The sequence below is a fragment of the Fringilla coelebs genome (assembly GCF_963513975.1).
Source record: "Fringilla coelebs genome assembly, chromosome: 6".
Classification (NCBI taxonomy): domain Eukaryota; kingdom Metazoa; phylum Chordata; class Aves; order Passeriformes; family Fringillidae; genus Fringilla; species Fringilla coelebs.
Window position 1 is genome coordinate 33,792,663 of NC_140034.1, and position 22,688 is coordinate 33,815,350.

Sequence of the window (22,688 nt, forward strand, 5' to 3'; positions counted from 1 at the left end):
CCTGTCCAGAGCCAGTTTCCTTGTTTGCACAGGACTTTCAAATAGCTCTGGGGAGAAAAAGTTCAACCCCTCCTGAATGACCACAACAGAGGAGAGGTGAGTCCCAGCCCAGCTGCACAGATTGTTTTTGGGCATGACCAAGGCTCAGGGCTCTGGCACTTCTTTTGGAGCACAGCAATGGCACAACATGTTTGCCAATGGCATCTGGTTTGGAATGAATCCCTGACCCTTATTATTTTGCAGCATGACCCATCTCAGGGCAGTTGCATCCCAGCCCTTGGGCACTCTCTGGGAGTGACTACCATTTGCATCATAGCTTTTGCACACAAGGGAAAAAAACATAACAATATACAACAATAGTGGTAATTATGGCAAGAGCAATTTAAAAAGGAGGGAGAAAGATGGTCTGGGCCCTGTCCAAATGGTGTATGCACAATACCAAAACTAGCATTACCTTGAATGGGACTGAGTGCTGGTTTCTTCCTAATTCCCAAATAAAGCTACAGAGGAGGCACACCTTTGATTTACAGCAATATTTTCTCTTGTGCCTGTTTATCTGCTTTGTTCATTTATCTGTGACTTAACATTCATATTTCCAAAATCCAGCCCATCCAATAGGTTTCTGGGAGCATAGTGACAGTGTATTGCATACATCTAAAACACCCTGAGAGAAAAAAACAGCTCCAAGGGCTTTTAAAACAGCAGTAGACTTCAGTTCTGCTGGAGTGTTGGTGGGAGGAATTAGAGATGGGTGCAAATGAATGAAAAATTCCTGCCACTGTTCACCAGTCTGGTTCAGCAGAAGTACCAATGGAGCAAACTCATCCTTCCTGACAGCAGGTCTGTTCCCCCTGATCTCTGCCTGCACAAGCCAGAGACCTCCAGCCTTCCGTGGTCAGTACTGATCTGGGTGTTTCCCCTGAGCACAGCCCAGAGCTGCCTGTGTGAGCATCCCTTCACATTGGTACCATCCTCTTCTGTTAGACACATTCAGACCAGCCTGGTCCCAGTGTGCGTCTCTGTTTTCAGATTAGCCTGGGATGGATGCTCTGAAGAAGGAACAGGGCTGCTATCTGCTTTCCAGCTTCCCTCTGAGAGCAGAAGCAGCATTCACTCTATGTGTAGTCCCACTGAGAAAAATTCAAGCCTTGCATTTGGATGCGTAGCTACACATGTGAGACACATCTCTCACTCCTTCCAGCTCTGACAGAAGTCTTGGAAAGAGCTACCACTGCGGTGTAGCCTTCAGGGAGGATATGCACATGCATGGACTGCCAGATAGGAGGCACTTCCTGAACCTCTAGGCCAGAGGATTGGCTGCTGGGGAGCCCCACACTAGGGGATACCCTGGGCTTGATGAAAAACAAAACCAGAAATCCACATCGAGTCCTGGTCTTGTAAATTCAAAATGGAATTAAGATATTGAATCTCAGTCTGATTTACTGTCTGTGGAAGTTCAAGTCAAATTTTTGTGCAAGCCAGTAGAAGTCTGTCATTCTTGAGCATAGTCAGGAAATCCAGTTTGGAAGGGGCCTGGGAGGACAGCTGCCAGCTCAGAGCAGGGCCAGAAAAAGCGGGATTCCACTAACTCTCTTTTTCATCCTATCTGCTGACTTGAGAGACTGGATTGTGTCTTTACCACTTTTTAGTTACACTAGCAATAGAGAAACCACTGCAGCTCTGCCCAGCTGAGGAGTCAGGTTCTGTTTTGCTTTTTTCCCTGGTTTATATGAAAATGGCAATTGGTAAGAGCCCAAACTGTCCTCAGCTCCACCAGAACAATGCCCATTGTCCTGGAAAAAAGTAAATCATGCTAATCCCCGTTATGCTACTTCTAGTAGCCACATTGTCTTTGATAAAAATAACCCAGGGCTATTCTTTAAAAAATATAGTCTGAGCTTTTCATGAAGGATGAGGCTTGTTGATAAAAAGCCATGCCTGAATAGCATGGCCTCACAGCACCACAACTACAGTACTGCTGGTGACCTCTTCTTGTGGTACCTGGGTTTTGCTTTGGAGATGTCCTGGCCAAATAGAGAGTGTGTTTGGTCCATGCTTCCTGGGGACCAGGTGAGCATGTGGCCCTTCCCTCAGAGCCCTCTGGCTTCACCAGGAGTCCTATGCCTTGTAACTGCTTTTTCTGGGGTCCATGGACTAGACGAGGGATTATTGATGTCTGGCTTTCCATCACACTGTGCTGGAAAGCATCATTTCAGCCAAGCACTGAGACCAGGCAAAAGGAAACACAGGGAAGCAGAGGCTGTAAAGAGGTAAAACACGGAATAGGGAGGAACAGTGGCATGAGGGATGGAAGCAAGAGGGCTTTGATGGCAGGACTAACTGGGGAGCATGCAGAGACACTGCCTGAAGTGATGTGTCAAGAGAAGCTGAGGACCATGCGGGCTCTTACAATGGGACAAGGTGTTTCTAGCTAGGCTGTGGAAAGAGTGTGGAGGAAATAGATGGAATTTAACACCTGGCATGCTTATATTCTATACCAAGAAACAGAATTTTCCTCTTTGCTTTTAAAGGAGACAAGCCATCTTAAAACAAGGTTTAAATGATTGAAAAATCTCTTCCGGGCAGACTTTGTGGACGTCGGGTAAGAGGCAAATTAATTGTTTTGATAGCACAGCATCTTCCCCCGCTGTACTTTCAGAGGCATAGAGGGTGCTACTTTCAGAAAAAATTGTATGAGGGAAATGACAACTGATAGATTGAGAGGCTTATATCAAAATCCTCCCTCGCTTTCTTCCAGTTCAATGTCAAAGATAAACAAAAATAGGCCAAAAGAGAGATGAGGTCAAAAATAGAGATGGCACACTTGAGGGTCCTAAGGACTTTGTATTTTTTCATTTTGTCATACAGCTGATAGAGTCAAGCTTCCAGTCAATGATTTTTAAAATTGATATTGTATTCACGTCCGTATAATCCTTCAAGGCACAAAATAGGACACAGGCATCCAGGCAGATTTCCAAACTGTCTGGCCCCTTTACATCATTTCCTCCTTGTAACTCATCCTGTGTATTGTACCTCTGACTTGACATCTCCAGCTTCCTTTAGATAAGGGAGAAATTCTTCTTGTGTCACGTGAACTTCTTCAGTTTTATCGCCAGTTTCTCAGATAAAGGGCTCACGTGGAGCAATCCTTGCCGAGCTCACATTCCTATCTTCTAACAGCAGAACATAAAGCTTTCCCACCTTATAAGGATGGGTTCCACTGCGCGTTTGAAAGGTGCTGCAACTGCTTTAAAAGATTTCACAGCCTGAATATTACAGAAGAAAATGTACCTGGTACCTGCCCTTCTGGATTAGCCAGCAACCTGGCATTCCTGCCATGCTGTTCTGTGCCAGAGCAAAGGCCATTTGGAAGGTTGTATTCCATACATTTTTGTAGACAGATTTTCATCCATCTCCCAGCACAAGCTCATGCTGGCTGAATTTAATGGAATAAGTCAGAAAAATTCTTCATTGAATCAGGAACTGCTTTCATAGACAGGAATTCAGTTCCCCAAAGTCTGTTCTCCTCACTCCATGGTCGAACTCCAAGCTCTGAGTACATCTGCTACTGGTGCCTAAAAATCAAGCACATTAATGTGTTTCCATGTAGAAGAACCTTAAAGCATTTCCTTTTTACTACATGTGAAGAAAATTGGAATGTAAATGTATTAACACAATAAGCACAGGCATTTAAAATGAAGCAGAGAAACCAGATGCTCTGTCTCTCTCATTATGCAATGAAAGAAGGAAGTGTCCCAAGAAACACCAAATGGCACCTGTTGTATGGAGACCAGGCTGCCTATTCAGACTTTTATGCAATAAAATGGACACTTTAAGATTTACCAAATATGCAGTCCAGCCTTTTAATTTTCTTTCATTTTTGTTTCCAGTTTTCAGGCTACAAGTCCTTGTTCCACTCATAATAAAAAAATATCTGTTTTGGAAGCCAAGGACTGGGGAGGAGGGGAGAGGCTCCTTCTTTGGCAGCTCATTTAAAATCCAGGCTGTGATGATGAGTGATGCACTACAGGCCATTTCATCACGGGCCATGCTGTTCTCACAAGGCTTCCTATTTATCACAAGGCTCCTTGCTCATGGAAATGAAAGCTCAAGAGCAGAGCTGCACTGCGTGCCATGCTCCTCTTCACTCCTGGGCAGATGTGGGACTGCGTGGTGCTGTTCTGCAAGAGCTCAGCTGCTCTCTCCTCTCTGATTTCCTTCTAGCTCCACTCATGGGACATTTCTCAGTAGGACAGGTCAGGAGCAGTAGGACAATCCTCAAGGGTTACACTGAGTGGCAGGCAGGCAGAAAGGTCCTCTCTGGGTGGGAGCAAGGGCAGATGAGAGAAGTTGGAGGTCAGTGTCCAACTCCAACTGTTTCAGCCAAAACTGATGCCAGGAGAAGAGTAGGTTATTTTTAATTAAACTAACAACAGAGAAGGACCCATGATATTGTTCTTGAATAGAAACTATTTAGAGGAATAAATCATCACCATGGAAACGGGGAGCTTTGCCAGAGCAAGGCAGGAAATGAAGCACAGAGAGAAATACCCAAGGAATTTTCAGCCATGATAACTGCAGCAACTGCTCTTTTTGGGGTTGCACCTTTGGTCTACGGGACCCCAAGTAGTCTTCCTAAGCTCATGGGGCACAGGGGAGTCAATCAACATAGAAGCTTGTGGTGGGATGCAGCACCTCTGCAAAGCTTCCCACCAGCACCAGCACCACACATGCCTGAGGTGGGACATGAAGAAGAGCAAAGCCTGCAACAAGAGCCTGCAAAACATCTTTGGGATGTAAAATTAACTACGCAGGGATTAAACCAAAATTAATCCAGAGAGCTTGAAGCCTTGAAATGTTATCAGCTTGTTTGTTTCTCTAAGTCCTGATTAGATCCAAATGCCAGTTCTTTATCTTGAAGTCCTGAAAGGCAAGGACAAGAGCTTAGCTGAAAGGCAACACAGCCTTCATCACATTTAATAATTTCTTATGTCCCTCACAGTCATGCTACCACTGCAGAGAAAATATGGACATCCCATTCTTGGCTGTTGGTGCTGTCAGAGAGGCTGACTCCTGAGTATATATTTTCACTCAATATGAGCTTGTCTATTTTTGAGCCATTTCCATACTCAGGAATCCAGCCTGGGTAGCTGTCATCTCCTCCACTGCATTTGAAACTGAGCAGGATATATGGGCAGCTGCTTCACCTTGTTCTTTGTTGTGTGCCTCTTCAGTGCAATTCCAACCATGAGTGTGTAGGCAGAACCAAAGTTAAAGGCACAGAAAACCCAGAAGAAAAATCCACTTGTATAAAACAATCTGGAGAAGTGACAGCACCAGAACTCCAGGCAACACTATTGTAGCCAGAAGGTTTAGGGAAGCCCAAAGGAGCAGCACCACCACCAGCTCAGAAGAACAAGCAGCCCTCACCCTTGCTTGATTGCAAGTGCAAAAATTGAGCCTACCTGACACTTACCCTAACATTTCATGTGACAAGGAACTCCATCCCTTGTGCATGAAAGCTAATAAGCAGCAAGGGCACTGGCAAGCTCAGAAGTGACCCCAGTTTAAGTGGCAGTCATCTACCTGCAAGCCAGCCTGGAGGCTTGCTGCCATGAACAGGTAGGCTCTTCAAAATCCATCACGAGCAGCAGCTCTCAGGTGTGATGGAAAAATGTTCTCTGCATACAACACATGGGATTTAATGCCGGTTCCAGATCCCAGAACATGGCCTTGGTAGCTTAACCCTCCAGGTGGATTGAAGCAAAGCTGGGGAACCTGCCGTATCTGAGGAGCAGAGGGTTTGTTATGTGCCTAAGTAGGGGGGGATCCTTGAGTTCAGTGTCGTCGTTGTGCATCTCCTCTCCTTGGATGGGAGCAGCCTGGAGACACATGGCACCGGAGCGCCTGTGCTGGGCCTCGGGCAGCGCGGCTGTGCACCAGGCCAAGGCAGCAGCACGCCAGACAGAGGCTAATATTACTCTTCCCAGAGGTTCAGTAGGTCACTGCTTCATCCTGTGAGCAACTCCAGATTTCAGGGCAGTGAGAGAATTGTTTACATTGGCTACTTGTATGAATGCTAAAAAAAAGAGAGGGTATTATGGGACTTCTGTTCTTTAATTCCAAAAAGAAATCAAACATGTCTAGACTGCTTCATGCATGTGGCTTTCCTCCAGGCTTCTCCCACCTGGAGCAATAAGCAGGCTGGAAATTCTCCATAAAAGAGTTTTCAACGCCCATTTTAAAATGCTGTCACCGCAGGCATGCTAACCAGTATTGACCAGTCAAATTCTATTAGGAGGCAACATCAGATAGAGAAGAAGTTTTCAGGCACAGGCCACAGAGATCCTCTGTGATTTCCTCACACCCTTCAGCTGAGGGAGACTGTGGAACCAGCTGGCAGCTGGCCCCGGCCAGAGTCCAGGCAGTGCAGGGGGATTTGCTTGCCTGCATTCCTGCAGCAGGGCTGTGGGAGCAGCAGCCTCACAGCCACCCCACGGGGCACACACTGCCCTCCTGCAGCCACAGCTCCATCCCCAGGGACTCATCCCTGCACCAGACCATGTGAAACAGGGCTGCAGTTTAGCTGTGGGCTTTTGTTATTGCTGTTACCTGGTGAATTTGAAATTGCTGCTGACAAGAGCTGTGGGGAAAGATATTTTCCCTTTAGGCAGGAAAGTGCCCAAGTTCAGACTTCACTGATACCAGCTCAGTGAGGACCCAGGATCGCAGAGGTGGGGGAGGACCAGCAGTCAGGGAATGGGTGCTCAGTCCTTGAAAGTTATCTAGACTGTCTTCCTTGACAAGGCTGATAGCCAGGGAGGTAGGAGGGCTGTGGAAAATAATTAGCAGAAGGGACAAGGGAATTACCATGTTGATTGAGCCTGAGGTCTACCTTGTCTGGCAGCAGCCCCAGCACAGCAGTTCAGAGGGAAGTGGAGAACCCTGGAGAACCCTGTAGTCAGGCAGATGTGAAACCATCACATACTACAAGTCAGTCTTGTTCTTTTGTGGGGTTTCCTGAATCTCATAAACTCTCAAGCTACCATGACCCATGTTGTATTCAATCTTCTTGCCTAAGTTACCAGTCCCAGACTTTTCATTCTTTCCTCTCCTACTGAAGGCAAGATTCTTCTTAGCCCGGTGCTGTAGACCTTTGTCCAGCAAAGACTGAGGTCAGACACCAGAGTACCTACATAACAGTCAGAGATGGGAACAGCCATAGCAGCTGCCTCGGGAATGCCCCAGCACTCCAATCCCTCCTTTTTCTTAGCAGATCTATAGAACTACCTCTGTTTTCCCTGCATGTCCTTCTTTACAAAGCTGTAACTCTTTGCCATCATCAACACTATCCAGACTTTCCACAGCTCCCAGGGACATGGACAGAGAGTTTAGCTGTATGTGAAGAAGAGGCCCAGGGGAACAGGCAGTGTTTTTCACAGTTGTCTAGTCTGAAAAGAGGTCCAGATTGTAATTTTCTGGACATGATGCAATAGATAAATATTTAAGAGAGATTTTGAGAGATCTGCTCCCACAATGATGAAGAGCTTCTGAACTCAGACAGCAAGTTTAGTCCCTGAATGAAATACTGCTTAGCACTGGTGGAATGTTACTACACAGCAGTGGGGTGTAAATAGACCTAGATCATCAGACGGGAATTTTTCTAAAGCTATAAAACTTGAAATAAACAGAGAACTGGGGGCAGGCTGGGTCAGTTCCCCAGGGCTGGGGACTAGCAAGGCAGAGCTCCCTGCTTGGGAAGGGGGTGCTGAGCCTGTCTGCTGGCAATGTGCTCTGTCTGAGCACACATGGAGCTGGAGTCAGTCTGCAGAGCTGAGGGCACCAGCCCTGCAGGTAATGGGCAGCCCCAGTCCTGCACATAATTTACAGACTTGCAGGGAGCTCTTCACAAGGAATAAAGGTAGAGATCTCTAGGAGATCTAGGAGATTTGATGTTTTTTGACTGTGTCCCCTGCAAACAGGTGAGGAGAGGAGCTTGGACTGTGATCACATTTGTTGCCTGGAATCCATTTCCATGAGTGCAGCCCTGCATTGCTTCTCCACAAACCCACTTCTAAAGACACCGGGCCCAGCCCTCAACCAGTGATGATTTGTTTCCTGAGAGTCTGTGTGCTCCAGCCTGAGCACAGAGCCCACTGCTAATTCAGCACTGAGCACAGGATGTGCACCCACCCTGCTACCAATTCACCGTGCCGGTGGTCCAGCCCTCTCCCCCTTCCTACTAGCACAGCTGCATAAAAGCACGAGCAGCAGCTTCTCAGCAGGCCTCAGCCAGGCCCCTCAATGGGGGAGTCAGGAGCCGTCCTTGCCAGCTACCTGTGACCACTGTGGTCCAAGACCTACCATGCTGCAGCTCCCTGATGCTCTGGGGCTGCCACCTGTCCCCCAGGGCCAGTGTGGGGAAGCTGGCCAGGGCAGGATGAAGAGATGGAAACGCTTTTATCCCAGTGGGATGCTCATACCTGAGGTTTTCCCCTTCTGTAGCACCTCTGCTGGGATAGAGGCCACCCCAGCGTGGGATGTCTGACACGGGAGGAAGACAGAGCGCAGCTGGGCTGTGCGGGAGCAGACGATTCCCATCTGGCGGAGCCGGCAGCCCGTAGGCGGGGGGATAACACCGTGGTTACACAGATCTGCTACGTCCAATCAGCGGTTCATACATAATTCAGGACGTATGTGATGACATGCTTTAAGCCCTGTAGAAGAATTCAAGATATGTGTGAGACTACCAAGCACTTGCTTTGATGAGTTATCCCAGCTGGCTGCCTTGGTGGCATCCTTGTGCTCAGCACTAGCCATATCCCCCTGTCCAGCATCACTCCTCTGCCATGGCTATTTTCCATGGCTAGGAACAAGCTGGATGGAACAAGGTAAGGAAATTATAATCATCAACATCCTCTAAAAATGATTTCTTTGAGAAGCTGAGTAATTTGATCAGATGCTTCTATCATCTTCTACCAACCGCCCAGGGCCAAGCACACTGCTTTCTTCACCAGCAGGACATTGTCTTGCTAATATTACAGGAGTTATAAAAGGATGAATGAGTGATACCTATAATTTGATTCCATTTCCTGCATGGAAAAAAGATAATTAGATTTATTTAAGAAAAGTAGAACAACTGAGATATTATTCATCACAAAGCAGTCCAGTGGAAACTCCTACAAAGCAAAAGAGAAAAAGCCAAACCCCAGAGTCAACTCTCTGAGTTAAAGTAATAACATTTCTCCAGGAACATTCATAGATCTTTCACTAATGCTAATTCAGCCTCTTCCTCTGTTTATGCAATGATGAATTCTCTGACTGAATTAATCAGCTCCCTCATCATACTTTTCATGAGAAGAGAACTTAAATCAGTTCACTTTGTTGAAGGTAATCAAGAACCACCTTAAACAAAATCCAAGTGTTTGGAGCAAAATCCTCAAGCTGCTGCTACTTTTCATAGATAACAAACCTAATGAACAACAGCACGACCGTTTAGTGAATTAGTTTATTAATTCTCAAAGAACTCAAATGCCACCACATAAGTATGTGAAAACAGACTGTGAAGCCAAAATATCTGTATATCCCATCCTTCCTTGCTCTTGCCATACAGAACCGGATGCCCCCATGCCTATTTTCCAAAGAGCTGTTTGTGTTCATAAACTTGAAAACATTAATGATCGAGCTGACAAGAAATGGTCTCAGCACAGTGCCCCGGGCAGCTCCTCAGAGAGGGACACAATGATGTTATGATCAGAGCCCTAGTACTGGGCTCCTTCCCATCTCCTTGTCTGGTCATTCAGCATTGGTGAGGCTTTTGCTGCTGCCCAGCAGGGTGCTGCTGGCATGGATGGCTCCAGCTGCCTGCTCGGCAGCAGGGCTGAGCAGCACAAGGGGTAGGGGAACAGTAGAGAGAACCTGCTAACAGAAGAATCACAACCTGCCTTGGCAAAGAGCTAAGGGCTGAAAGGGGCTTTTGTCTTTGTACACAAGGCAAATACAGCTTTCACTTTAGTTTAAAAGCAGGAAACTGGACCAGTCAGCTGCAGTACTTTAGGAGTGGCACATGTGGGTTTAGTGCAGCTTCTGAAGGATGCATGCAGAGTAGTTATCTGGAAAAAAGCATTTGAAATGCCTTTTCAGGAGTTTCTCAGCTTGCCTCTCCAGTACATCAGGTAGGTGCAGGTTTACCTCTGCAGAGCATTATGCACTGCACCATTAACTTCCAGAAGGAAGTGGGGCTGTCCAGTACAAGATTACAGGGACAAAAGTCTGCACTGCTGACATGTCAGCAGAACACCTGCAGAAGTGTTGGCATCACGCAGCCCCCCAGACATGGCGCTGTGGGAAAACTGCTCCCTCTGGGAGAAGTCCCCAGCTCTGACTTGTGCTGCACCGATTAACAGATAGCAATGAAACACAGAGGGTGGAAACTGCTTGGAGTCTGGTTTCACCTAATTATCCTAAAAGGTGTCAGGAAAAGGTAACATCGACTTGTCTTTTTTCTATCCCTCAACCATACAAATACCTGCTTTTCTGTCTGTTTTTTTCCCATACCCAAGTGGCCCAGGTTTATCAGGGCCTGATCTGGGGCCTGATCTGGGACAGGCTGCTTGGCTGCTGAGCCACATTGTTCTCACTGTCTATCTTTACTGCTTGTAATCCAGGCTGTAAAGGACGTAGCCACCCTTGTGCATGTTGCCCAGCCATTAATAAAGACATTGCTAGATGTATCAGTACCCGTTTGAGGCCCTTCTGTCCACTAAAAGTGTCACTAATGATTTGATGCTTGGGAGTTAACGTTGATTAATGATGAATGCACTGAATGTGGATTGCTCTGGTTTAATAGACAATGCTTGGGCCCTAGGACACTGAAAACACCTCTCCAGTGGCCCGAGTATTATTGCAACATTTATCAGCTGAGCTTGAAATTATGCTTAGTCAACACGACCCATTTCCTACACCATTCCCTATCAGTTTGCATTATTTAATTAGCCATGATGATATTTTCTTGCTTCTCTTTTAGCGCTTGCCTCATGTCCAATCTTCATTCTGTTGGCACTGAAAGCAAGCCAGTGGGACTGGAATTAGGTCATCCTGTTTCCATGGCTGCTTCCCAGACCCCTAGAGCTTTCCTGAGCAGCAAGCCTTGTTAATACCCCCCACACTATATTAGCAGTTCAGAGGTCTCTGTGTGGTTAGCTGAAAACTCCCAAGTACAACCTCTCCATTCCTGTTGGTTTGAAGGAGCAGGAGCCACAGCTGCTCACTGGCTTTCTTGGGCCAGGGTGGCTCACCTCAGGATCCTACCCACCCTGTGCTACTGCAGACAAACTGCACTTTCAGCTCTTGGGAAAACAGCAGGTTCCTTCTGATCTGAATTTGACCGAACATTCTTACTTGCCCTGTACTCTTTTGTTTTTTTCTCCTTAGGATGTTTGTTTCCCTCATTGCTTGCCCATATTTCCTCCTTTCTAATTCACATTTATTGCAGTGAACTTCCTCTTTTCACTATTTGCTAATTGTAAATACCTACTTTATTAGTGCATTTACTGCCCCTGAATCCAAGTTCATTTGCAGATCACCAGTACCCATCTGTCTCAGTGTGGTATTTGGACTTTCCAGGGTAACATCCCAAACCATTTAAAGTCAGGTCTGGATGGAAGGAAGCCACAGCTACCCAGGCAGCTCCATTATATGCTGCTATCAGCAGTAGTGAAATGAGCTCTTTGCACCCTGATATCACAAGGAAAGATGCCCTAACAAGTGGAATTGCTGAGGGAGGGAACTGAAGTCCTGGTAACTCCCTGCCCCTCCTTTTCCAGCGAATCACTCCTCCATGGAGCAATGCTTTTGTGGAAGAGTTACCAGGTACTGTGGCCAGCAGGGTGAGGGAGAGGATTCTCCTCCCCTACCCTGCTCTGCTCTGGTGAGACCCCATCTGTAGTGCTGCATCCAGCTCTGGGGTTCTGAGCAGAAGGACTCAACCTGCAGGAGGGAGTCCAGAGGAGCAGCATGAAGATGATCAGAGGGATGGGAATCTCTCCTATGGGGAAAGGCTGAAACACTCACAGTTGGGGTTGTTCAGTCTGGAGGAGTCTCTGAGGAGACCTTATTGCAGGTTTCCAGAAACTAAAGGGGGCTACAGAAAGCGTGGAGAGGGACTTTTTACCAGGGTATGTGGTGATAGGACAAGGGGTAATGGCTTTCAACTGAAGGAAGGTAGGTTTGGATTGGATATTAGGAAGAAATTCTTTACTGTGAGGGTAGTGAGGCACTGGAACAGGTTGCCCAGAGAATTTGTGGATGTCCCATCCCAGGAGGAGTTCAAGGCCAGATTGGATGGGGGTTTGGGCAGCCTGGTCTGGTGGAAGGTGTCCCAGGCCAGGGCAGGGGGGTTGGAATGAGATGATCTTTAAGGTCCCTTCCAGCCTAAACCATGCAGTGATTCTAAGAGCTCCCTCACTGGTCACTGATGACAGGAGGAGTCACAGCACCCATCTTGGAGCCTGGCTACCACCAAACACTCCTGCTGCTCCTTTTGGGGCTTTCCTTTTGAGTCAACAAGCACAAGCCCATCAGCCTTCCATGGCCTTTGGAAGTTGAACTGGTTTGCATAGCAGCACAGGACTGCCTGCCTCTGTCCTGGAGGTTTCCCCTCTGCAGCAGTTTCATACTAGCAGATCTCAGCTGCTTATGCAACCATCAGCTTCCTTTTTACTCAGAGTTTGTAGTTTAAAATATTTGGGGGTTTATTGTTTGGTTGGTTGGTTTGGTTTTTTTGTTTCCCAGCTGTAGACAAATTAAATCCTTCCCTTTAGGCAGTATAATTGTATAGTATGATCAGCTGAGTATTTAATTTGGTTTAAACTTCAGAAATGTAATCAGCAAAGCAATACACTGACTTTAAGTTCTGAAATAATTTTCATCTGGCAAGAGTAAGATTAGAGTAGGCTTACCCTTGGGCTGGAAACAAACATTGGCCTTGGAGACTATAACATAAAATTGGAGAAACATCAAAGGTATTTCAGGCCTAGCCGTAGGAGACCTCAAGATGTGTCACTCAGACTGAGACCTTCTCATGTTTTTGCAGATTTTCAACTTCAGAGTGTAGATTAATGAGCCATTTTTCCTGCTGTCTGCTGCAATTTGTGTGTCTCTAGCAAGATGGTCTACTGTCCCAGCATGTTCATTAACTGTTGGGCAGATGGGTCACAAATGATCTGTACCTTTTGCATCTGTATCATTAGTGGAGGGAAGGAGAAAGCTGGAAAACAGAGGGGAGATGAAAGGTGAAGAGCCCTTGTTGGATGACAAACTGCAAAAGTTTTGACTTTAAAAGTATGTGTAAGTAAATAAAAATCTCCATCTAAGGCTGCAAATTGCTTCCAGTGTTCCTCAGATAGATTATCATTCAGTCAGCCATTCAGGAATTCAAAACATTGCTACAGACTTTCCCAGATCAAAAATAAATCTTCCACATCATCAGAAACATGTATGAGCTAAAAAAAGCTTATTTATGGAAAGACTAGAGATCTGCCCTATCAGACAGACTGAAGCACCCTCAGTCTGCATTAAAGGAGATGCAGAACTTCTGCTGTTGTCATCCCTGCACGCAGAGACGTGCACTGCACTGTGAGTTGGGGTGTGTGTATAATACAAACTTTGGGAATAGGGGGCTTATAACCAGCTTTAAACATGTACATCCTTTAATTCCAAGATTGTTGGAGCTTAGACCATCTTTCCTTTCTCTCCCTCCAAAGCTTGGATATGTGGGAAGCAGACTTTGTTCATGCTTTGGAGAAAATTCTATTCAAGGATATAATTCCAAGGCAGGAAATGTCAGGTCTGGCCATAATATACTGGAAGTGTCACTGAAGCACAGCTAGGAAGTTTCATTTTTTTGCTTTCTAGCTACCCAACACTGGAAGTCTCTCCAGGTTCTAGAGATGACATAAATGTACAAGACTCCTGGAGGAGATGTAGAAATCTCAGGAAGGAAAAGAGTAAGTCAGAGGAGCCTCATGTCTTGTACTCCTCTGTTCCTCCTGCAAGGATGCATTTATTTTCCTCATTTTAATAGGCTGCATAAAGATCACCCTGAAGCCTAGCCCCAGACCTTCCCTCCAAGATCCAAAGGCAGACATGGACTAAGGTCCTTAGAGGAAAGCATTTTGGGTTTTCTTCAGCACATCCCAGGCAACATCAATCTAAACCAGACAGCTGCAGAAAAAACAGGACAGAATCAGCTGGTCAGAGCCTGGGGCAGCCTTGCTGTGACAGCCTGCTGGCTGCCCGTGGAGGAGGGACCCCGACTGGGTAACAACGTGGGGCAAGCCCGTCAAGAGAGGGATGTGAGGCCTGGCTGTGGCTTTTTGGCTTCTTCAGATCAGTGGGCTTGAGCTGTCAAGCTCAAGAGTGGGAAGTCAATTCTGTTAACTTGTGGCTGAGGCTTTTAGAAGTCACTCTTTGAAGCAGGCAATGAATTTCTATTCAAAATCTAATTGGGTATGAGGGGCTTGTTTGTTTGTTTTTAAATACATTTCAACTCTTTTCCTATTTCCTAACAGAATTCAGTTCTGAAGTTCGTGCTGTTTCCTTCTCTGCCACACAGCCAAATTTTAAAGAGCTCAAAATGTATCTCATGAGTACTTAACCTTAAATGCTGAACTAAAGGCAAAGCTCTTTGAAAATATGCATCAGGCTTTCTTTGAAGCAACTTTTGTTTCAGCCTTTGTTCTGGAAGCAGGACACTGACACATAAGACCTTCCCAAAGATCATGTGGTTTGACTATTTAGGAATGGCCAGAAGGTGAGCCCTGGAGGTACCTAGGAGCTGTTAGTGCTGCTAATAAGAAGCTGTGGTTTGTGAAGTAAATACAGTCCTGGGACTACATAACACCTGGAAACCTGCAGCTCCTGGAGCATCCAATCACAGAAGTGCTAGACATAGCCAGAGGCATCGTCGGGCTACGATGGACCTGCTCCCCCTTCAAAAGTTCAAATATGGGCATTTTTTGGTGCTTATAGGAGCACTTTTACTCATGTGCACCACATAGCTCCAAGCAGCCAGAGTGCAAACAGCAGCTTCAGCAAAGGCACAACTCTGATCACCTCTGGAAGCTGCAACAGTTTCAACCTACATCTGCAAAGCAATGCCAGAGCTGCTAATGAGACCATGCAAGACTGGAACTTAATAGGAAAATATCCCTGAGACAGAAGAACTGAGCTTGCCAGCCATATCCCAGAACAAATAGCTCACTGACTTGGCCAGTCATCTCAGGAGGTAGGCATTATGTGTCTACAACCAAATAATAATAAAAAAAAATCATACCCACACCACCCAATTTGGAAAGGACTATTCTCCCACATTCAAGACAATGGTAAACACAGAGCTGTGTCAGCATCTCCATCTGCTCTCTGGAACAGAGATCACACAAGGTGGAGAAGGGAGAAAAGGTCCTCCAGCATTTTCTCACCAAACCATAAACCAGCAGGGCTGGGCTCAAGGCTCTGCTCCAGGTATTTGAGTGTTGGAACTCAGGAACTGGGGAAGGAACTGTTTCTATTTACTTTTCCCCTTGCATTTCAGAAAAAAGAGGAACAAACCCCACCCTGAATAATGCAGTAGGCTGATGCTTTGGATGCTCCAGTGAAAGGTTGGAAGCCCAAGTTCAAGTCCTTGACTTCAATCAGGCGAAGTAGAAACATCAAATTCAAATTATTTCCTCTGATCACAGAACACACTGACATCCGGGATTTCTTTGCTTTTGATCTGCACAACCACTGAAGAAAACTTTGGCCAACTTGGAGCCTCCCATAACCAGTGGGATGTTGGTTTGGGGTTTTTTTACTGAGGGGGATGGTGGGGTTTTTTTTCTCTTTTTTCCCCCTAGAGAATTGCTATTTTCTCAGATGTTTGAAACAGAGTTCTTGCTCATGAGAGTAGAGCATTAGCTGGGCTAATTAGTGCATCCTGACACAGCTGCAGGAGTGCGCTGATGTGTTTTATAAATTATGTATGTGCTAGGATTTGTTTATTGAAGAATTCCTGAAGAGGCATGTGCATGTGCACATAGTAATTCAGCTGTTGCAGCTATTTGCATTTCTCTGGTACTCTCAAGATCCTGCAGCACAGCCCTGAGCTTTCCAGGTCTGACAAAGACAGACAGATAACCTGAGTGGCTGAAAATGAGAGAAAGCATCAGATGTACAGGGTACAGTACCAGTGCCTGTAAAAAGGAGATGAAAAGTCACTAATACAGAGCATTTTAACTCAATGGGGTAATAACAACAATCTGGTCTTGCTCTCTTCCACGACCAGCAAAATAAATTAACTGCAAATGAAAGCAGCCCAAGACTTCAGTAATATCAGGCCACATCAGCTTGTGATGGCCACAGTGAGCAAGAGACCTCTGTGTGTTCACGAGGATGTGACAATGCAGACAAGTACAAGACCTCAGAAGTGGACCTAACCACATTTATCTACTATATGTGTTTGAGAAATAGTGATTTCCTATCTACCAAGTGACATCGGTTAGAAGCAGAAAATAGGATTGGGTTTCAGTCACTCATTCTATTATGAAACTTAGCAGGAAAAAATCCACTGTAAATTTTGGAGGAAAGGTTCTGAAATAAGTTGTCCTTCCCATTTATTACTTCATCTGAAACAGGCTGGATTTCAGAATTTTCTGCAAGCAGCTGGTAAAAACCTGTGCTCTTGCCTTCTCGAGGCAGCTGTGTCTTTCTTCTCATGCTTAGTCTATGAGAGCTGCTTCTAAACAGCAAAGTGTCATCTCCATTGAGCCACTCACCTTGGAGAAGACTCACCAGCGTTGGTAAAATGTTCACTGGAGAGCTGGAAAAAACCTCAGATGAACTTTGGTTGATAGGTCTCGTATCCTCCTGCATCTCTACAAGCAGCTAATACCCCAGGCCAGACAAGCCTCATGCTTGCTCTTCAGAGGAAGAGTCAGCTTTGACCCTCTCTTTAAACAGAGAAAGCTGAAATAAGCAAATACAGTCTGTGATCTTGTAGAAATATAAGAAAGAACTTCATTAAAAAATCAGTATTTCTCTATCTAACATGTTCTGGGGAGATGTAAGGGAGGGTTTTCCTTGCCCACTGATAAAGTTCTCTGGACATGAACTGTACAAGGTGGCCTAGCAAATTTCCTGCCATAACAACTGCATGGTAAGCAAATAGTGACTAACAGGGTAGATCAATATTTACACCACCTTTTCGGTTTTAAGTACATGGCAGATTATTAGTAAAGGTAATTAGTAAGATTTTCCACCCAACAGTTTACTCTTTCTCCAGAAGTAGGGAGTGACAATTCCAAGCACACAGCAAAACTCTGATGGAAACTGTGGGCACACAGCAGGACGAGCAACCCAGTGTGGGGGTGGAGAGCAAATACACAGGATCAATGAGAGAGTGAAGCAACCTGCACAGAGCACCTCTTCTTAGTGTTGGCTACCTAAAAGAGACATACTGCTGCCTCCTAGCTTGCTTTTTGGGGGCTCTTTACCACATAATGGAGCTGCCCAATGCTGATAACATTTATTTATGTGAAGAGGTGAATGCACTTCTTCAGAAGCTGCAGTTCCTGTGTGCACTGAAATTTCCTGTGAATAAAAGGCTAAGATTGCAGCTTGCCTTCCTCCTCCTGCCTGACAGAAACTAGAAATAACAAGAATGCAGACAGCATGGGAGGTTGTCTTTGGGGAAAGACAACCACAACAATCCTTTAAGCCCAGAGGCTGTACAGGAGCAGGCAGGTTGGATTAGATGACCTCCAGTGGTCTCTTCCAACCTTTCCCATTCTGTGCTTCTGGAACACCAAGTCTGGGAGCTTTTATTCTGCTTTTTAAAACAAACAAAAGAAACAGAAAATGGGACCACCAGGCATTTGGGAAAACACCAGGAGAAGATGAACCATGTTAAAGAAGAGTGGAGATGCTCATTCACTAGAAATGAGGGATGAGAAAATTTTCCAATGTAAAGAACTTTTCAAAGATTATAAAGTTCTGACTCGACAACCCCAAGATCTTGGCTAAACCCCTGAATTTGCAGTAAGATGTTTATACAACTAATGAAAACACTCCTATAGTGATCTTGATTGCAGGGATGTAAAATACAGTACGTACAGAACAATTTTTTCAATAAGGTAACAATGTGTCAGACCTTGCTCTTATTGCCACTTTTGCCTGTGTTTGCAAACATCCCTTTGCCTTTCTCACCTAGAAAAGCAGACCCAGTGTGGGCAGACAGCCTATGACAGACTCCTTACAGTAGCTGTAAGACAATGTTTCAGGTCATGTTCTTCACTCTCCCTCCCACACCTATCCCCCCACAGCATCCCTTCTGAAGTGCTCCTTCACTTTCATGATGTTTTGACAGGGCTTTTTCCTACCTTCCTAAGGTACTTAAGAGAATTGTGGATATGAAATAATTATTTTGAGGTCACTGCTCTACAGCAATGTACTGCTAGAGTTGTATTGAAAGCAAAAATTTCCAGTTCCTTAAAATAGACTAACCCTTCCTCAGTACTGGGCTTGAAAGCCTTTGAAAATGACTGGGGTCCAAAGAAGCTGAGTCTTCTGTTGCACATAGATGTAGTTTCATGTCCTTTATAGATGGTTTGTTTTCCCTTCACACAGTGTTTTCCCTTCCCTCTTACCTTGTTGCTAGGGAAGCAAGAGCAATTCCACCAATTCCAGCATGCCAGAACTGAGATGACTCACCAGATACTCCACTTAACAGTGCCCTGGCAAGAAACAACTCTGTCCACCACAGAGTACTCCAGTTCTTGGCAGCAGGAGCTGTGCTGTTGTTCAAGTTCTGATGGCCAGACTTGAAGACCCAGGCTCCCCACATGTGGGGATGGTTCTCTGAAGCTCTCCCTTACATGCAGAACTCTGCTGAATACATCTATCCATCTCCAGTTTCAAATATTAGCAGCACAGTGGTGGAAAAATCAACCCTGATCTGCAATCCCAACCTGTTTTGAGTGGCAAAAACTGCTAAAAAGGCATTTTTCAGACTTTACCAAGTGTTGCTGCAAACATGAATCAGTTACATGATCCATATTTCAGCTATTTTCTGTTTGGCTTACTGCTTCCCAAAAGTAAGAACATGGGGGAGGGTGGGCACAATCAAGATATACTCCAACACCCACAGCCATAATAATAATAATAATAATAATGAGGAAGAAGAATGTCCTTGTGTTAAGATCACAGAAAGGCATGTTTCCTGATTTTTATGCCTGATTTTTAAAACCCCTTGGTTAGAATGAGGTCTACAATATAATACCTGCCTCTTGCCAACAGTCATACTTCTATATAGTGATGACACTGTGTTATTCAGCTCCTTTCTTTAAAAAAACCCACAAAATTGAATGTCACCATGGGAACAGTCTAAAGTTGATTTTGGAAAGAGGCTCATTTCCTATAGCTTTTCTGTTGGCATAAAAAAAATGTCACTGAACTGTATCAGAAGTGCTTTATGAAGTATCATCTCTGAAGATACCATCCAGTTCTGAAAATATCCTCCCTAATGGTTGCATTTCTTTACTTTCTGAAGTAGAATAAAGGGCCCAGAAACACTTCTTCCCTGTCTTTCTCAATAAGATACACACCCTAATTGTGTGATCTACCAGCAGCGTGATCTAATTCCACCATTCTTCAGCCTGCAATATGTAGTGTCATATGGAAAACTTCCTCTTCAGAAGAACAATTAAACTTTAAAGGAGTTATCCTGGTTGGCTGGCTGAACAAATGACACATGTTCACACAAGAATTATTCAGTCAACCATCTTAATAAGGATTTACTTTAAACAGAACCTTGTATGGGTACACTAGACTCAGTCTCATTAAGGAGCAAGTTGGATTTTTATACAGCATGAACCACTGGCAATCTAAAACAGACCCACTGAAGAATGGAATGGAGAATCAAACGCAATGTTTCAGACCCAAGCTCTATGTGCCTTTAATACTTTCTTTTTCCTTTTCTTTCTGAGAGAGTGCACACTACGACAGACATTTGTATTTATCATGTTTTTAACTTCTTTTCTAAGGATGAACTCTCTGAATCTGCATCTTCCAACTCCGCTCTGTGTCTTTTCAGTCCTCCAAGAGATTGAGTGCTCTCACTGCCCGCAGGATGCAGGTCAGCAGTATCCTCTCTTGTGCTCGCATTGTAGCTGTTGGAGTCCATTTCAGACAGGCAGCAGTCTCTGTGCAAGGTCCCACCCACCTGTACAAGGTTGCCATTATCAGCATTTGAGTGCACCTGTAGTCCTTGCGTCACAGACTCCTGCTCTCCAAAGCTCTGTCCATTGTTGAAGCACGAAGGGTGAAGATGCAAGTGGCCATTATTGTGGTTAACGCAGGAGGGGTCGAAGCTCCTCTCCTCACTGCCATCAGTCTGGTTTCTGGAGCAGTGACCTGACATGCTACAGATGGCAACAGCAGAGAACGGAGGGACCAGTGAGTGATGGCTTGGTGCTGGTTGACAGTTCTGACTATTTTTCTGTTCCACAAGTCCTGTGGTCTGAATGCAAGGTTCTTCGGTACAGCTATTTAGCCCTTTGCAGTTAGCTTTACCATTGAGCTTTTTAGTCTCAAAAGAATGCTCTACACCTCCACTGCTCGTGTCTTCCGATGTGTTTTCTTGACCCTCCAACCGCCGCTGATTGTCACATTCATGAGCCTGACCATTACTAGAATTTTCTATCCCACCACATTCTTTTAAATTTTCTCTGTTGTGGTTTTCAGCAGAAAGAGCTGAGGAACCCTGAGGAACTACTGAACTTAAGTTCCTAGCATCTTCCTTAGTTAGCGAGCATGTTGCGCTGTGCCTTCCACTGGTTCCTGGTTTCCCTTCATCATTTTCTCCTTCTCCTCTGGAGGATTCACCATCTTTACTAGCTGAATATGATATGTAAGAATAATGGAGCCATTTGTAAGCTTTGTAAATCTTTCTCTCCACTGATTCACTGTCTGAACAAGGGGACGTCCTTTCTTTAAGAACTTCTTTGTTGGCCGAACTCCTTTCTGGTGAAGAAGCTGGAGAGGAAGAAAGATCATCTACTTTGATCTGGGGGTAATCATATATGTCCTCACCTATGTAAGGCGTTGCACTCTCTGTGTTAGTGCTAGTCCTTTCCTCCTTTTGCACCTTCTGTCGGCGCCTCAGTGCATTGCGTTGCCTCATTGATGTGCGTCTTTCATTCAGCTCCTCTTCATCTTCTGTACTGCTGCTGCTGCTGGAGCTGCTGGATTCATTCTCCTCAGGACTCGGAGACGGCGGCCGTGGGAAAAGGTCTGTATCTAGTTCTGCCTCACAGGTATTGTCATCAGAGTCAGACTCGTTGGAAAGGGCCAGGAGACGTTTATCCTGATACTTTCTCAGTGCCGAGAGCCTCTGCTGACGGGAAGCCACATCTTCTCTGGCTGAGGGGGATGCCGTTGATCTTAAGGCCCTTAAGTTATAGGCAGTTTCTTCAGACTCTTCAGCCACGTGTGGTGGGGAGTGATGCAAAGAGGTGGAGGACTCCGACTCGCTGTAAGCGGAGCGTTCACTCACTCCTGCATGGAGCTGCAGGATTGTGCTCTCGCTGAGGTCGCTGTCTGAATCAGAACTCCAGCCCTCGATCTCCCGGCGCACAAGAGAGTCAAAAAAGGCCATCATCCGTGGATCTTCCTGGACTGATTGGTTGGCATAATCATGGGACAAACCACTACCACTGTTCAACACAAGACTGATGTACTCTTCGTGAGTGTAGAGGCAACGCGAGTCGTCCTCAATTCTACCATCCAGGTCCCCTGTGCAGTCAGGCTGCTTGTAAGGACTCCAGATCTGTAACAGAAAATTTAAAAAACCAAAATTATATCTTTAAATTCATAAACTATCATAAGCATTTGAAATGGAACAGTAGCTCAAATACCCAGAAGAGCTGCAGATTGCAGATTGTTTTTATTAATTTTTACCCCTCAGTACCATACTTACAAGTATTACAGAGCTGTGGGATTTTTTCTTCCCTTTCACAAATGTGTTTTTTCTGCATTTACTTCACCCATACAGGATATAAAAGCTCTCACACTGCAAATTATCCATAATTTTGGTAATTCGTTGTGTGATAATTTCTCCCAAATTGCAGGGCTCTATTTTTATGTAATAAGGAATGCTTACTCACTAACAGTAAGAATAGTTTGTTGCCTACAATACAGTCTTAGCACTAATGAAGGCACTTGTTTCCCAGGAAACTAGAGTTGCTGGTGCTGGTGGTGTAGAGTAACATTTCATCTAGCTACGTAGTCAATCCCACCTGATCAGCAGGCAGGGAGTTGAATGCATGGAGGTGAAAAGTAGAGCAGCACTACTCCCTTCAGGAAGCAGTTACAAAGAAAAGAAATCTTCCTACATCCTCTGAAGACACAGCAGCAATTTTAATAGGTGAAGTTGAAGAGTTTTACTGAACGCTACTTTTGAAGTGTACGGATTTCACCAGCAGCAACAGTCTTGACTATGCTGTCCATCTATCCTTTAGTCAATTTTCCTGGTATGGAGAGGAAAAGGAGGGGAAAAAAGCTCCAAAAGAAGACCCACCAATATCCCTAAGAAACTGGTAATCCATAGCAAACATAATAGTTGGATGTGCTCACCCTTCTCAGATTTACTCACA

General features: G+C 45.2%; 1 protein-coding gene across 2 annotated transcripts in view; it reads right to left on the reverse strand.

Annotated features, from left to right (window-relative positions):
• Positions 1-19,816: 19,816 nt before the first annotated feature.
• Positions 19,817-22,688, reverse strand: part of DCAF5 (DDB1 and CUL4 associated factor 5) — a 68,346-nt gene continuing 65,474 nt past the window's right edge. For both annotated transcript variants that reach the window (XM_084207612.1, XM_084207613.1), the window contains exon 9: positions 19,817-21,862. In XM_084207612.1, the coding sequence (XP_084063738.1) occupies positions 20,054-21,862 (1,809 nt within the window). In that variant the 3' untranslated portion in view covers positions 19,817-20,053. The remainder of the gene's footprint in view (positions 21,863-22,688) is intronic.